Source organism: Solanum dulcamara, chromosome 6, assembly GCF_947179165.1.
Source record: "Solanum dulcamara chromosome 6, daSolDulc1.2, whole genome shotgun sequence".
Taxonomy (NCBI): domain Eukaryota; kingdom Viridiplantae; phylum Streptophyta; class Magnoliopsida; order Solanales; family Solanaceae; genus Solanum; species Solanum dulcamara.
Window position 1 is genome coordinate 75,279,217 of NC_077242.1, and position 18,774 is coordinate 75,297,990.

Below are 18,774 nucleotides of genomic sequence, written 5' to 3' on the forward strand. Positions count from 1 at the left end.
CAAAATTGTTAACTTTTAGATGTAATTTGGCTTCAACAATAATACATTAAATACCTTTAGTTTCTTATTTTTATTAAGGGAGAGTAATTTTGATCTAACTAACAGAATGAACTTATTAGAAACATAATAAAAAATCTATTAAAAAAATTGATTGGATTTTAGATTTACTGGAGAATAAATTAACTCGATTATTGGTTTGATCCCTAGTATAGTAGCATTATTTTTAGAGAAAATTACATAAATACATAACTTATTTTATTATATTTTCTAAAATTTTCTACCATTTAAAAAAATTACAAAAATCTCTATTCTCTTCTATTCTCGAATATATCACTTTACGCAATGTATCGATCAAATACATCACTTTACGCGATGTATCGATTCGATACATCATTTTTTGTGATGTATCAGGACGTCAGATACATCACTTTACACAATGTATCGATCAGATATATCACTTTACGCAATGTATCAATCAGATATATCACTTTACGTGATGTATTAGGACGTTTTGGGACGTATCCGAATTTCACCAAATTTAAGAGATTTTTGCAATTTGAAAAGAGTAGGAATATGATGTAATTAGCTCTTAGCACTATGAGATTTGAGTAATATTTTCTTATTTTAAAAGTTTTTTGTCTTTCGATTCATGTTACTAATTTGTTGTAGCTTTTTGTCTTTCGATTCATGTTACTATTTATTGTTTTATGTACTTTAGTTATCGCGTTATTTTGATTGTTGTTACTGTTCTTTTTCTCCAAATGCTATGTAATACTTTCCTTATGATTTTACTATATCCTCTTTGATTATGTAATTTTTCTTTTTTATTACTTTTGATACTTGTAATTCGAATCAAGTTTCTTTCAAAAACAATTTTTCTATCTCTACAAGGTAGGATAAGTTTTTCGTACACTCTATCCTTTTCAGAACTCACTTATAAAATTACATTGATATGTAAAAAAAATCGATCCATCGATCAATCTCAATCTGTTTTTTGCCCGAAAAACTGATCGAACTTGATCGTGAAGTATTCAGTGATGATATTTTTAATAAAATCAATCAGATTCAAAACTCTAGTCAATTTTTATTTTTAAAAATAAAAACCAATTGAATAATACTCCCTCTGTCCCATATTAGATGGACATCTTACTAAAAATATTTATCTCATATTAATTGATTACTTACTAAATCAAGATAGAATTAATTATTTTTTTTCTATTTTACCCCTACAATTAATATGACATTTTGAATGTAAACAATTCTCAATACTAGTTGTTTTTATACTCTATGCATATTGCATTGATATAAAAAAAAAAAGCAAAATGATAAAATCTTTTAATGTATTAACGATTTCTTAATCACTGTGATATTTTTTAAAAATATATAAATAGGGTTAAAATGGTAATTTAGTTAATAGGGAAACATGAGAAGACATTAGAGAGTACGGATCCGAATTAGGAGGTGTAAGAATCGGACATTTGGTACGCTGTTACTAGGAGGGCATGTCGTTGACTCCTATTGACTTTGTTCCCTTGGACCTTATTCTATATGATTAATTTGATTTTGTACGGAATTTAAGAAATATTTTTTTAAAAAAATTATGATTTAAAATAAATGATAAATATATTTTATAAATTATTTTATTAATGATAAAATTTAAATTTTAAAATTAAATTATTATTAGATATATAAAAAAATTAATAATTCTTTTTTAAATTAATTAAAAAGAAAAGTAAATCATATAAATTAAGACAGAATGAGTAATTTATATTTGTGTGGTTATAAATTATTTTATTAAGGATAAAATAAATATTTTAAAGTTAACTTGTTATTAAATATAAAAATGTGTCATTTCTTTAGAAATGACTAAAAAAAAGTGAGTCATTATTTCATTTCTTGATTTTTTCCCCCGATGGAGGACATTCTTTTGTTGCGGTGAAGACAAAAAAAATCTCATTTTTTTACAATATAAATAAATGCGAGATATAAAATTGTTCTTTTATAATTGTGTGAGCAGATTTGTTATTGGATTCCTTTTCTTTTTTCAAAAATAAAAAGTTAATAATCTCAAAAAAACATTCAAGCGAATAGGTCTAGGGTTGATTCCAAAAACATTATTACGAGCCTTTACTAAATGAAACACGCTCCTTATTGTCTAACAACATATAATTACACATACAAAAAAGCATTCACACAACATCAATTATTATTATTAAATAATTAATGATATCAAAATTACAAGTCCCTTATTCTTAATATCCAAATTAAGTACTGTTATCTAATATAAGATCTCTATTATTTTTTATAACAATCATGCCAACAAATACATAATTTATATTTATACCTAGGTCCCCAATCCTCACACAATGGACGTGGGTGAAGTCCACTATAGTAATTATAACACAGCTTATTACAACAAGCTTCATTGCAATATTTATAATTGCATGGACCCAAATTTGCTGAACATTGATAATCATAATCTATATTGATCAATTCATTTGGTAAATCTAGTCCTCCACCATTCATAATATTGTCCATATGAGTTGGACCCAAGTTGGTATCTCCCATGCCACCTAAGCAATATAGAAAAAATAAAAATAAATTAAATAAAAAAGATGAAATGAGATTTTTTATACGAGACAGTTCACACAATTTAATATGATATATATATAATCAGAGTTGATAGATTTTCGAGGGTTTAAACAAAAGTCTCATGATAAACAATTATTAATGAAAATAATATTTCTATGTGTTCAACTCTAGCAAAAAAGAAGATCAAGCCTGTATATGAAAGAAGGCGTGATTCACTCCTATACAAATAATTTTCTCATGCCACCTAATAAAGGGGGGTAATGTAAAAACATAAAAACATCCGACTGAATGATAAATTTATTAGATTAGATAGTTCACATAATTTAATTAATATGGTGTAAACAAAATCGATAGATGTATAAAATTTTGATCCAATCTCATTGTAACGTTCATCAACAAACACTCCAGGGTTAGGTGAGGGGGGCGAGGCGAGAAGGATTGGGGGCATGAGATGGGACAATTATATGAAATGCTATTTATGAAATTTGATTTTCCTACTCATACAAAAGAAATCATTTTCTTGATTGTCAGAAAACTAATTTTTTCAAAAAGAATATGTTTCAAAAATATTTTAGCCAGTCGAACATGAAAAAATTGAATTCATACCAAACATATCCTAAAAGGGAAAAAAATATAGAAGAGAAACATAATTAACTAACCTGTTACAAGAATGAGAACAAAAATGGCACAAAAACTTGGGGACCAAACTAGAATAGCCATATATATGAATCTTGAGGAAAATTATTCATGTAAAAATGTCTTTGAGGGTTTTATATAGGGATAAAAATTCAAACAAGTAGATAATATGGAATTAATTGAATTGCATGTTAATTTGTTTCTATTAGATTTTGTTAATCTTTTAATTAAATGATTCTGTTGAGCTACTAATTGCCCTTAAATAGGGATCAATCAGATTATATAGGAAGACCAACTAGATTAGAGTTGACCAAATAGATTAGGGAGATCAACTAAATATAATTAACTAAGTTAGAGGTGATTCAAGATTTAAATTTTATGGATTTGAGTTGTGAACAACTGATAGTTGAGTTGTGTTTCGATAAATATTTGATGATAGTTTAGATAGAAAATTTACACACCTATTAGTGAACCTTCAAAAATTGAGATACTTTAAGTGTGGTTTTGACCCTTAAGTACTCCAAGCCTTGGTGATTTGATAAATTGGAACTACTAAAGGGGAAAGTGAATTAATTATAGTCAAATCATACGTAATAATTATAGTCCAATGATGATACTCCATCTGTCCCATATTAGTTGGTCACTATACTAAAAATAGTTGTCCCATATTAGTTGATCACCTTACTAAATTAAAAAAACATTAATTTCAACTAATATTAATCGGCAATATGTGAGACTTTCCTATAGGTGGGAAAGTCTCACAAAGTTTCACTTTGTGTCCCATATTAGTGCATTTTCATGAGGCGTGTTCACTTTGTGTCTCATATTAGTTGACCACCTGGCAATATATGAGACTTTCCTACATGAATTCAAATTCAATCAGACTTTAATACAAATATCTAATCGAAAAACAAGAAGAAAAAAAGATACAAGTTTGCTCATTTGCATGAATAATAAGATTATTGTAATATTTTATAAAAAAAATTAGACTTGTCATGGAATGACAACTATTCCTTCAAATTTGATCGTTAGATATTAATTCGCCTACTTTCCGACGTAAATTTGGATTCAATCGGACTCCAATACAAATATCGAATACCTAATCAAAAATCAAGAAGAAAAAAAGTTACAAGTGCATTTTCATGAACAATAAGATCATTATAATATCTTATTGAAAATTAGACTTGTAGTTGAATGATAACTACTCTCTTATCCTTAACTAGATGTATTAGATTCGAGCCTTGGATATGAAGTCGCCTACTTTCCAGCGTGAATTTGAATTCTACCGGATTCCAATACAAATACCCAACACTAGATAACAAACGTGAAGAAAAGAAGAAAGAAGATACAAGTGCATTTGCATGAAGAAATAAGACCATTAATGTAATATCTTATTAACATTTCAATAACAATCATGCACACAAATGCAAAACTTGTATGGATAAAATCCAGGATAGTCAATGCATCTTGGTTCTGGATTAAGTCCACTATAGTAACTATTGCATGTTTTAATGCAACAATCTTCATCACAATAGTCATCGTTGCATGGACCCAAATTCCCAGAACATCTATAATGGTAATCAACATCGAATTCTGTCAAATTTCCTCTAGCCATCTCCATAGGAGCCAAGTTGCTATCTCCCATGCCAACTACACAAAAGAAACAAAAAAAACATAAAATGAATAATGTATGTAAATGAGAATACTATTGATCCAGATCGAGTGAGAGGGTGGGGTGGGGTAAAAAAGATTATTAATATAACCATTAGTATTTAGTACGGGCCCATTAGTATAAAAGTCAATGGCTATTTTTTAAAGACAAGACCAAAAATTGACTAAGGTGCTATCTTTATGAATTTGTATCGTGTTTGACTCATTAAAGGGACTAAGGAATCCAACATCCATTCCAACACATTCCTTAACAATGCAAAAATCAAATCCCGATAAATGAATATAATTATGGATGAAGTAAATCATACATGTCGTAGAGTTTCCTAAATTGACATTTTGATTTCTAGGATTATATAAATGATCGCTTGGAACGCCTGTTAATTTTCTTTTTTTCTCCCTATTTTTCACTTTCTCCTCACGATAGAACCTTTTTTTTTAATTCATAATAATCTAGAATAGCAATTCCCATGAAAATAAAATCAAATTCGAGTACATATAGACAACTATTTGAGTTCTTAAAGGTTGTGCAAATTGTGTAAAATAACACCATTAACTAGTTTAATGGAGTCAAATATTTTGAAACATATTATAACAAATAAATTATCAGATAAATATTAAAAAAATAGACACCTACCTGACATAAAAATGTGAAGAAGAAGAAAACAATAAGAAAATAAAATGACCATCCTCATTCTTGTTGCTTTAATTTTTCAACAATGAAAAGAAAAATTCATATAATATCCAATATTGGTTTTTATTCTCTTAGCAGATTCTGGCTATATATATTGCTTTAAAATGTACAGAACAAGGACTAGATAGGAACATGAATAATATATATTTCTATTTTGTTTTCTTTTGTAGATTCCTAAAAAAAGAAAATTAGTAACTAATCTGACTGAGTTATTATGAGTTTACTGTTGTAGATTCCTAAAAAAGAAAATTAGTAACTAATTTGACAGAGTTATTATGAGTTTACTATTTACTCTCATTTTTATTTTTATTTGATTGTTAGAATTTTTACTACGTCATTTATTTATTTTCTATTTTACTTGTGATTCACACATATTAATTTGTCTCCCTATATTAGCAAAATTAAATGTGCTATTAGGATTTATCAAGAATCGGTTAGTTTTAGGTTGACAGCTATTAGCCTATCACAATTCTTCTTTCTTATTCAAATTATTTGGGACTGATAAATGCAAGTCCATAGATATGAAACTAAAAAAAACACGTTACATGAAGATGTTAAAAAATGAAATAGACTAAAATTATCTTGCAACAACTTATAATCTCTTAAAATTCAAAGACATACCATGAAAAAAACTGTGATTCTCCTCTTTTATTCAAATTTGGAATCAGTAATGTGAGCAAGCTTACATAAACAAAGTTAAGAATAAATTCTCAAAAGATTATAAGGTCTTAGATATGAAACTAAAATGCACGATAAACAAAAGATATTAAAAAGATGAATTAAAGTACCAATATATGAGATAGTCAATTAGTTGAAATTCGTTGAAAGAAAAAAAAAAGTTGAAAATCTATTTTGATTTGTGCCATGTCCAATTTACGTCCTGTGATTTATAAGACCCTTTTAGTCTTACCAAATACTTTTATATTAGTAGAAAATATAAAAATTCTAGCGTTTATTTTAAATTTTATTTTATATAATATTGGCTTAAGATAAAATTAAATGAAGGTCAAACATAATCAATGAGGATTCGTAAGTAAAAAAATAATAAATAATTAAAAGAAATTGTACCTCCAAATGTGAATTTCCCTCTAAATACCTTTATTATATAGTTCATCAAAGTTTATTTATAAAGTTTACCAAACAACGAAAACAAGTTAAATTTTCGAACTGACTTAACCATGCCATCTATTAGTAGTCAGACTTATTTATGTCATCACGGTGACATATTTGGTTTATTTGTGCCACGTGACATTATCTAAATCTTTCATTACTTACCTATCAAGTTAAATTTTAGAACTTACTTAACCATGCCATCTGTTAGTAGTCAGACTTATTTATGTTATCACGGTGACACATTTAGTTCATTTGTGTCATGTGGCATTATCTAAATCCTTCATTACTTACCAGTCTCTCTCTGCCTCTCCTCCCCTGTTTGTAAATGGCATATGTGAATCATTTCATTAATTAGGTGACATATTTGAATCTTTTCTATATCCCTTATCACGTAAGACAATGTAAGTTGGTTTTTAAAATAAAATAAAATTGAGTGAGGTAATTTTTTAAGTCACGTGATATTTTTGAAATTTTAAAAATTATTTTTAGCATTATTTTGTAAAGTCAATAAATATAGATTTATTAATAAAACAGGTAAATATATATCATTTATTAAATGATAAGAATAAATATATACTATTTAATGCACATTAAATGTATTTCTATTTTGTCAATTTTTGTAGATTCTTTAAAAAGTAAATTTAGTAACTAATTTGACCAAAGTTATTATTAGTTTACTATTTGCTCCTATTTTTTCTGATACTTTTGTTGGGATTTTTATTAGTCATTTATTAATTTTCCATTTTACTTCTATTCACATTCGTTAAATTTTCTTCCTATTTTAGCAAAACTATATCTGCCAGTAGAATTCATTATGAATTAATTAATTTTACGTTAACAAGCACATTCTTCTCTTTTTTTTAAAAAAAAATAATCTAAATCAAGATTGACAATATAAATAAGTTCACACGAGTAGAGTTATGAATAAATTCTCTAAAAAGTGCTAGTCTATAGGTGATTTAGTAAATCTTAAATTATTATTTTTAGTTGATGTTTTTGTTGTATCTATCACTATTTTAAACAATTATTGTAACGATCCATTAGGTCGTTTTGAGTACTAGGACTTTTTTTATTTTATAAAAAACTCATTTCATAAATTTTTAATAGGTATTTGGACTACTCGATAATTATGATTATTTAGTTGAGGGATAACTTTGGATAATTAATTTAGTTGGTGGGCTAAAGTGTTAATTTAGTTAATAACTTATACCACTTAGCCTATATATTGGATAAGTTGGTGAAATTAGTATTGCCCTAGAACGTGACAAACTGCAGCATAGCCAACGAATATACAACTTTCAGGTAATGGCTAAACTTCATTCTCTTCTGCATATTAATTGCTAAGATAGGCAATACATATATATTAGTAATTGTTGGGTAATCATTATGATTACTATTAGGTGAAAATGAATTGAGCATCAAGAAAGGAGGGTTCTGCAATTTGGTTGCATAGTGCGTGGCCACTGTTTCTAATAGTTATCTCGCCTTTAGTTATTTTTAGTTAATTATCACATTATAATTTAAGTTTTGATATATTGAGATATGTAGTTAAATAATAAGTGTATTATATTATATGAATATCATTGGATTTATGTTATTTGGAGAAATTGAGACTTAACCCTAGGCTTGAATTTAAGAAATATGAGACTTGACAAATTAATGACATCAACATTAGGAACGTGATTATAGATTCGTGCTCTAGGATTTTTGGAATTTAGACTAGAAGTATAGTAATACGGGTGTCTACGAACTCGTTACTTACGAATTATGCATACTTGATAGATTGAAAATGTCCGGAGGCGTGAAAGAAAGGAAGAACATTAGAGAATTAGTTTGCTTGACTTCGGTTCTTTGGTTGAGGTAGGTTATGATTTATTCTATATCATAGATAGACTCTTAATAGTGATTGATAGTCATTGAGTAATGTGTGAAGTTTACTATGCATTTAATTATGGTGATTGGTCTGAAATCCCAAGACCGTGAAATATATAATCTTGAAATTGATCTATCAAAAATGGTGCCTTGAATAAAGAAGGCTTGATCTAAAATATTGTTAATGAAGTGGAATGTAATAATAAAGAATGATAAATTAATTATATTTGGATCGAGTGTCACTAGCCGACACGGTATGTTTGGATCGAGTGTCACATTCCTGCACGGTATATTTGGATCAGGTGTCACGTTCCGACACGGTATATTTGGATCGGATGTCACGTTCCGGCATGATAATATTAAAGAAAAATAAATTAAAATAACTTAACGCTACCCAATCTCCAATAACTCATTTCCCAAAAGAGTGTGATGTGGAGGCCTGAGTTCTCATGTGTAATATTAATATTGTTGACTGGCTATGTAATTGTTCATTGTGTTATCACTTGATCTTGATCTTATTGGTTGTCACCTGTTAAGTGCTATGGTTGATTTTTCGCTACTACTTTATGCATATTGATTTCTATTTTGAGTCGGCCGATGATACCTACTCAATACATGTTGTCCTATACTGATCCCTACTTGTATTTTTCTTTGTTTTATTTTGTGGAGTGCAGCGAATGTTCCATAGACTTCGACTCGACCTCACCTCTAGTCAGTCTCCAGTTCATCAGATTGCAGGGTGAGCTATCCTTCTAGCTCGTGATGGATTCTCTCGGTCATGGCATGGTGTTCTTAGTTTTCGGACACGTTATGTTAATTGTTTATTCTGGTGTTTGATATTTCCAGACTTAGTTTTAGAATTTAGATGTCCTTTATGTGATGACTTTCAGATTTTAGGGAACGTTACGTAATAGATTTTAGTGGCTTTTGTTATTTATGACTTTAATAAGATTGAGCTTTCGTATTATTGTCGTGGTATATAAGTTGAATCATTAATGTAAGTTGAGGTTCATATCGTTGGTTCTCCCACCTAGGAGGTTAAGTGTGGGTGCCACTAATGGCCCATTTTGGATCGTGACAATTATTTAATTCGAGAGCTAGCTATTGATAACTCTTGTTGTTTCAATCTGACATTGATAAGATTAAAATTTTATATATGTGCGTTAAAATTAATAAAATTAGCTCATAAAAATATAATTTATCTGATTTGTCTAAGTTTAAATTGATCATTGATTCAATCATGACTCATATATTAGCTCATCTTATTTCAGCCCGACCCATTCTCAGCTCAAAATTAGACTGAGATGTAGCTCAAGTTGATTTATGAAAAATCTTATCAAATACTTTCAAAAAAAATATTTTTTTATTTGATTTGTTATATATAGTCATAATAAAGAAAAAAATAGTTTATTAGATATAAAAAAAGTATAAAAGAGCAAATAAAATAATTTAAAATTTAATAGGAAGTGGACGGATAGGGGTTATGATCCGTTTTTAGCCATTTCAGGCTAACACATGTCATCCCAAGTAATTTTTGGTTGATTCAATAACTCATTTATTTAATAAATTAATTTATTTTATCTTGTTGAAATTCAACTCAACTCGCTAATTTGATAGCAAAAAATGGAAAGTTCATTCTTACTCATTTCATTGCAAAAAATGGAAAGTTCATTCTTACTCATTTCATTTCTATGGTGTTTTGAACTCTTGGAACATGATTCTTTCCACAATTAGGGGTGGAGTTAGAAATTGATGTAGGGAATAGTTTTAGTTTTAGTCCTTATTTTATATTAGTACTAAGAAATTCGTAAATTCAAAATCTAATTTTTAAAACTTGATATTACTATTTTAAAATTCAAAACTCATAAAATTTAAATTCTGATTCCGCCTTTGCTCACAATTTTATATTGCTCACTAAAGAATATATATATATAATTCGGTTAGTGGCATCCGCTCTATGTTTGATGTATGCATTGAGTTTCGACATGTCATTATTATTTAAAAAATGGTCAAAATCGATACACCATTGACCGACCAAATAATCCGACATTAATTCGATCCTAACATTTGTTTGGTAGAGTATATATTTTAATTTTTATATATAATATAATATAATTTTTTCAACGAAAAGGTTTCATTTGCTCTCATTAATTGAAACTATGATTTCCTCGAAGTTTTTTGAAGTAAAATATTTTCCTTCTTTGTCACATCAAAAACACGTTTTAGAAAACATCTTTATGATGTAAATCAAAAGGTTGAAATAATAAGATACCAACCAAATAAATAAATAAATGATACATATCTTTTTGTATAAATTAAATTGATATCACTAGATTATAATTAATAAATATAAAATTTTATTTTAATTTATAACTCAATCATAATAAATTAGTATAATTTGTTTTAAACATAGTGACAAAATCAATAGTCAAATACACACACGAAGAAGTATCTATATCGTAACAAAACAATTTTCCAGACAAATATTGATGTATATTTATATTTACTATACTTGAATTACAACTGAGAATTAAAACAACAGATAATAAATAGTAAACAACAATGGCAAATTGAGAATAATATAGATAAGAATAATCAAAAAGTAGGATTTGGACAGAGTATAGTATACATATATTTTATCTTTTAATTTGAAGGTAGAAAGACTATTTTTGATGAATTCAACCCACATATCAAGGAAAAAATAGATCAAAAAGCCGTGCGGAGAAAAGAAATAATGAAAATAAAGAAGTTATGACAAAACTCTATAGAAAATATAATAGATTATTTTGAACAGTAATTACAACAAGATAATACGATAATTGAAGCATAAGAAATAACATATAATAACCAAATTCAAAGATCAAAATATTACTACCTACTAACCTTTTATCATAATTCATATCCTCCACAATCTCCTACCTACGATCATATCCTCGTCCATCAAAATAATAGCCACAAAATATATATCTTTGGTATATCACTTGTTATTTACAATTTTTTTTTATTTTCATTTAGTAAATAATTACTAGTATAATTTTTTTTATATATTGATTAGTGATTATAATAATTTTTATCAAAGCCAAAAATCTTGAATTTGATTCCCAAATCCCAACAACCAATGAAATGAGTGATTTGTGGACCATAAAACACAGCAGGACCATAAGGACCTCTCAAATTGTTTTATCATTTATGAAATTTAAGATAAATTGATTAAATTTTTTATTTTTTTTATTTAGTAGTAATTATTTTTGAAAATTACAATCACTTCAATTATGTATGACGACACATAAATAAATATTTAATGAAAAGAGATAATAGTAATATCTTAATACATAAACGAGGATAAAATAATTTTCTCCCTGATTAATATTTTCCTAAAGGACGTGTATAAGAGAAATACAATATATAATTTGAGTTTTCACATCTATGCACTTCAACTTGAGCATAGCTGAAAACTAAACGCTCCAAATCGTTTTATAAATTGGAATATTCAGCTGTAACATCGAAAACTAGTTAAGGTATTTAAATAAACATACTCAAAATTAGAGTGCTTAGTTCCTATCTGAGATCAAGTTTAAATATTTATTTTGGAAGAAAGTATTAATTAGCGTATGTAATTATTTTTGATCGAACAATCAAATATATTATAGAAGTCTGTTTTCCAATAATACCCTTGGAAAAGGTTGGCCATAAACACAAACGCTACACTATTTGCTATCTGATTAGCTATAAATGTTTGTCTATTGCTTCTATATTTGTCATCTCAAGTCTCAACAACCCCAATCGGGCTGACCCGTATTTTTCTTTGACCCGACCCGATTGGTTCAGCCTGATCTCCTCTCTCAACTACACTCACTTTCCACTGAGTTTTGGGTTCATGCAGCAACCATTGCTTATTTCAGTTCCAGGTCAGTTTAATTTTCAGCTTTCGTGTTTTATGGGTATTTTTTATAAAAGAAATTGGGTTGTAGGTGTAAGGGTAGAGTGAATTAAATAAAATAAAAGTTCTCGATCAACTAAGCTACTAATATTCTCCGCTTTGTGGGGTATGTTAGGTTTGTAAAAAGTTTTTTTTTTTAATCCTTTCATGGTTCTTGAAAATTTGAATTCAAGTTTTGATTTTTAGCACTTGGGTATTTTTTCTCTCTCTTGTGTGTTGAATGACATGACTTGTGTTGTGTCCCAGGCGGAGGTCGAATTTTGAGTTTATGTGTTCTATTAGATTCTAGAAAAAGAAAGTTACAAGGTTCTTGATAAATTCTTCATATATATTAAGTGAACTTTTAACTCAAATAGAAGATTTTCCTTAAAGCTACTGGGTTCTGCGGAACCCGTAAGTGGAATTCTAGCTGTGCCCCTGACCCCCTTTGAAAAATGACATGTTATATGAGTATCATGTTCTCTGATGAAGTTATAGATTATGGAGAAATTGACATCATATAGTTCTTGTTTTGTTTGTTTTTTCATTTTCTTAATAAGTCTGGCATTCCTTAATTCAGAAACTGACTAGGAGTGTAATAAGCCCTGTAAATGAATTTATGGCAAAGGGTCAAAAGTGGACTATACGAAATGGAACTATTTTTACCCTCTGTTAAAAAGTGGTTTCGAATCTTTCCTTGTCGTTATCAGGTGGCTCAAAATTGCCCTTTTGGACTAATGGAACACATTTTGAGCCACTTTGGTAACGGTAGGGATAGATTCGGACCACTTTCTAATGGTGAGTAAAATTGTTCAATTGCGTATAGTTCAGGGGCAGTGTCAGTGTTGTCTGGTAGAAAGTTTCAAACCTCTAGAATCTCCCAAGGTAGGAGGTAAGGTCTGGGTACGCACTACCCTCACTATATCCCACTTGTAGTATTACACGGGGTATGTTGTTGTTGTTGTTGTTGCTACTAATGAGTCATTGTTCGATTCATTTCTTTGATCAAATTATTTCCTCATGTTGTTTTTTGAAAATTGATATTTATCTGTGATGAATGGCTTCTTGTAAAGGAAATAATGGATGGAAGCGTCATCAAAGTCATTATGCAGTTTCTTTTTCTTCCATGCGTATTTGAATTTGTTGCTACACTTATTTTGTACATTGCTATTTTGTTATCTCTTTTTCTTTTGTCAGTTACATTTCTTTTGAGTTAAGGTCTATCTAAAACAACCTTTTTACCCTGCAAAGGTAGAGATAAAATTTGCGTACATTATACCTTACGATTACATGGTTATTGCTGTTGGTTCTTGAAGATTTGAATTCAAGTTTTGATTTTTAGCACTTGAATGACAGTTCTTGTATTGTGTCTTGCTGAATTTTTTATTGTTTTCAGGTACTTAATTGATATCTTAAAAGAATAAGAATTTACTTATTAAATAATCAGCTTTTGACAAATGAACTGTCATATATATGAGTATAATATTCTTTGACCTGCTTAGGTCAGAGATTAAGTGCATGTGTGGTGTGGAGCTGGTTGAAATAGTTTTTTATTTTATTTTTTATATCTTTAATTTAATTCCCAAGATACGGTACCAGCCAATGACACAGCACTATGATTTGCTGTCTGATTAGGTACTATAAATTTTTGTCCTCTGCTTTTATGATTGTCATCTCAAGAACCCCAGTTGAAAATCGGGCAGACCCGGAATTTTCTTTGACCCGACCCGATTAGTTCTGGCTGCTCTCCACTCTCAACTTCCTTTACTGTCCCCTGAATTTTCTGATTCATGCAGCAACCATTGGTTGTCTCAGTTCCAGGTCAGTTTAAAAAAATTGAAGAATTACTCTTAGTAGCCGTCCACTCAACTGATATGTGTATGATCGTGTATAATTTATATACGCTGACTAGAAAAAGTAAACGGTAAATCTGACCGGCTACTTGTGTGAATATCGCGAAAAAAATCTGAACTTTTTTCAGCTTTCGTGCTTTGTGGGTATGTTAGATTTCTAAAGATAAATTCTCATTTTTGTAAATCCTTCCATGGTTCTTGAAAATTGTGAAGTCAAGTTTTGATTTTTAGCACTTGGGTATTTTTCTTGTGTGTTGAATAACAGTACTTGTGTTGTATCTTGCTGAATGTTTAATTGTTTGCAGGTACTGGATTGATTGCTTAAAGAATAAAATTTTACTTTATTGAATAATCAGCTCCTGAGAGGCGGAGCTAGAATTTTGAGTTTATGTCTTCTACTAGATTCTAGAAAAGAAAGTTATGAGGTTTTTGATAAATTATTCATACATATTAAATGAACTCTTAACACAAATACAGGATTTTCCCTAAAGCTACTAGGTTCTACGGAACCTGTAAGTGGAATGTTAGCTCCACCCCTGACCCCTTTGACAAATAAGTCTGGCATTCCTTAATTCCGAAACTGACCAGGAGTTCAATAAAGATCTGTAAATGAATTTATGGCAAAGGGTCAAAACTGCTCTTGAACTATACGAAATGGAACAACTTTTACCCTCCATTAAAAAGTGGTCTTAAATCTATCCTAGTCGTTATCATGTGGCTTAAAATTGTCCTTTTGGACTAACGGACCTCATTTTGTGTATTTTGAGCGACTTTGGTAACAGCAGGGATTAGATTCAGGACCACTTTCTAATGAAGAGTAAAACTGTTCCATTGCATATAGTTCAGGGGCAGTGTTGTCTAGTAGAAAGTTTCAAACCTCTAGAATCTGCCAAGGTAGGGTTAAGGTCTGCGTACACACTACTCTCCCCAAACTCCACTTGTGGTTTTACGCTGCTGGTGCTGTTGTTGTTGCTACTTATGAGTCGTTCTTTGATTCGTTACTCTGATCAAATACTCTTTCCTCATGTCATTTTTTTAAAAATTGACATTTCTCTATGATGAATGGTTTCTTGTAGAGGAAATAATGGATGAAGCGCCGCCATCAAAGTCATTATGGCAATATATCTCAGCCTATTGGACCATGCTTTGTGAAATGTATTACAACAAGCCGATTTCACATTGGATTCTTCTGTTTCTAAGTAGCATGGGGATGCTTGTTCCGTTCCCTGCTTCAAGCCTTTTGTCCCGTATATATTTTGCAAATGGTGGGAAGAGCAAGTGGATAATTTCATGGGTTTCAGTTGCAGGATGGCCTCTAATCGCGATAGTCCTGATTCCCTCATACTTCTTTCTTAAAGTGTTCCCGACGCCACTTGACTTAAAACTAACTTTATCTTATGTTGTATTGGGATTCTTGAGTGCTGCTGACAACCTCATGTATGCCTATGCCTATGCCTACCTGCCAGCATCAACTGCTGCTCTTTTAGCCTCGACTTCACTGGTGTTTTCTGCATTATTCGGATATGTTCTCGTGAAAAATACTATGAATCTATCAATTATAAATTCTATCGTGATCATTACTGCTGCCATGACGATCATTGCTCTTGATTCTAGTTCAGACAGGTATGGCTATATCACCGATCGTCAGTACATTATTGGTTTTGTGTGGGATATACTGGGATCTGCACTTCATGGTCTGATTTTTGCTTTGTCAGAGTTAGTGTTTGTGAAATTACTCGGTAAAAGGTCTTTCCTTGTCGTTCTTGAGCAGCAACTCATGGTTTCCCTCTTTGCCTTTATATTCACAACAATCGGACTTGTTATGAGTAACGGTTTCCATGGGATGAAATCCGAGGCAACTACATTCAAGGGTGGGGAAAACGCATATTACTCAGTTATTGTTTGGGGAATTATCACTTTCCAGTTGGGAGTGCTGGGAGCCACGGCGGTTGTTTTCCTCTCATCCACTGTCTTGGCTGGTGTCCTTAACGCTGTAAGAGTACCGGTTACTAGCATTGCAGCTGTGATATTGTTGCATGATCCTATGAGTGGTTTCAAGATCCTGTCTTTGGTTATTACATTCTGGGGATTTGGCTCTTACATTTACGGTAGCTATAGTCCCGCGAAAAAGGAAGCCCCAGGAACTATTTCTTAGTTTTCGCGTTTTTGTCCATTGATAAAGGATTGGAGATCACAAAGTCTATGTATATGTATATGTATATGTACTAGCTGGTTCAGTTGAAATGGAACAACCATTTCTACAACTGCAGGAACCTATATTTCTCAGACTCTTTAGAAGTGCTGAGGGGAGCATGTCGAATCCTCCAAACATAGTACAATTTTAGAGGATCTGACACAAGTGCGGTAACATTTTTAGGTTGAAACTATGTACTTGTGGTTTTAGGTTGAAACTATGTACTTGTGGAAGGTAGCAAAGAAATTATCCTTTCCTGCCATTTCACTATTCCATTTATACACATGCTGTCCAACAAATATAGCAAGATGTATAACTTTCTTATTGCCCCTTATATTCTTGAGAAGTTTAAGGTAATAAATTGCTTTCAAACAAGAAAATATGATGTTTTTTTTTCCGGAACATGCTAAAAAGAAAAGTATGACACATAAAAAGAAACGAAAAAAGTATTATCAAATGAAAAAAGTTGTTGTTGCTGCGACTTGAACCCAGGTCTCTCCGGTGAGAGCTGAGTATTCTAACCAACTAGACTACAATGGATTTATGATAATTTGCACCATGTGTCTTCTTTCTTTATACTTCCACTTTGGCGATATCGTAATATTTTGGCTCCATTTTTCTAATTAATTCAATAAGAAAAAAGAAAGTAATTAAGGATTTTAGGCAGGTTTGCTTAAGATATAAAACCTTATTTGAATCCGATTATATAATTCAAATTTGTTGGAAACAAACTTTATATTTCACAAACTGATCAAACATAACTCGGGAAACTATCGGAAGGGGTAGAACGGTAATTTTTCAAGAATTTTCAAAACTGACCTTTAGGGTCATTACAAGAAGGGCATGAAGAAAGATAAAAATATATGCATACATACATATACACATTCTTAATGATATTATATTGAAATAACAATCATAAAATAATAATAAATTTTGTGACAAATTCATAAAAATGTTATTGTACTTATAATGTTAATGAATTTAAAAGAAAGTTATAAATACCTAGGTTAAAAAATAAATTATATATAATATATTATATGTATTACATATATGTGATATAATAAGAGTAAAATGAACAATGGAAACAATAAAGGGAGGCGTTTGATTATTGTGCTAAGTTGATGGGGGTGTTTGATTTTATCAGTCAAACAATATCTGATTAAGATTTTATAAAAGTCAAAAGTCATTATGTTTTAAGTAAAAAAATCCAATTATGTTTACTTGAATATGTAAGTTATTTAAAATAGAAATCAGTTTAAGAAAAAAAGATCTTCAATCCAAAAGGGAAAAATGATTGAAAATGTGTTCTCTATTCAACCACTCTAAAATAATTTTCACTAAAAACTCAATTGAGAAAATGATGGCCATCACTAAGCACTTGAGTTTCTTCACTTAGCTTATTTTTATCATCTTCCTTTCTTATGAATGTAAGTATGATTCTAAATATTTATTCTTCATTTTGATTTATATTTCCCTTCTACTTTACAAGATAAAATTAATTAGTCTTTTTGATTTTTTACTTGGTGTCCTATATTGGTATTAGGGCTTTGACTAATTCAGATCCACGTTATGTAAGGCTCATTAAAGGAGAAACCGTTGCCTATTGTTTTTTTTTCAAATCTAGGCATGAGCGGATCTAGGGTACTTACACTATATATACAAGGTTAAAATTATTATCCGTTGTTGATAACCTAAAGCTCGAACCCGAAGTATCTTACTGAGATATCCATCCCTACGATAATCCTTAGTAATAGATAAAATAAAAATTAACTCAGCTTTAATTTTTTACTTTGTTGTCTCTCATGTTAATAATAATCAACAACAACAACATACCCAGTGAAATTCCACAAGTGGGGTGTGGGGAGAGTAGAATGTAGGCAGACCTTACCACTACCTCATAGATGTAAATAGGTTGTTTCCGAAAGACCCTCGGCTCAAAAGTCACAATTCCAAATACGAGAGAAAAATAATATATATAGCATAATGAAAAAAATATAAAAAAATAAAAAATAAAAATAAAATGCAATGCAAAATTTACAAGACAAGAACAATAACTATAGCAAAGTACTGCGATTATCAAAGGCAATAGCAACACAACTATAACGGCACACCTAGACCTATGACCACCTTAAACCGACACACGACAAGACACCATTCTATCCCTACTAGCCTTTTATCCTAATCTGCGACCTCCACTCTTTTCTATCTAAGGTCATGTCCTCGGTGATATGGA

The 18,774-nt window shown here is 30.0% G+C and overlaps 1 protein-coding gene across 2 annotated transcripts; it reads left to right on the forward strand.

Annotated features, from left to right (window-relative positions):
* Positions 1-12,309: 12,309 nt before the first annotated feature.
* On the forward strand, positions 12,310-16,861 carry LOC129891549 (probable purine permease 5). Of its 2 annotated transcripts, XM_055966945.1 has the most exons (3): positions 12,310-12,483; positions 14,130-14,315; positions 15,424-16,861. In XM_055966945.1, exons 2-3 carry the CDS (start codon positions 14,285-14,287, stop codon positions 16,500-16,502), a joined length of 1,110 nt encoding a protein of 369 aa, XP_055822920.1. In that variant the 5' UTR covers positions 12,310-12,483; positions 14,130-14,284; the 3' UTR covers positions 16,503-16,861. The 2 variants fall into 2 exon arrangements, with proteins under 2 accessions (XP_055822920.1, XP_055822921.1); XM_055966946.1 differs by lacking the exon at positions 14,130-14,315.
* Positions 16,862-18,774: the final 1,913 nt, after the last annotated feature.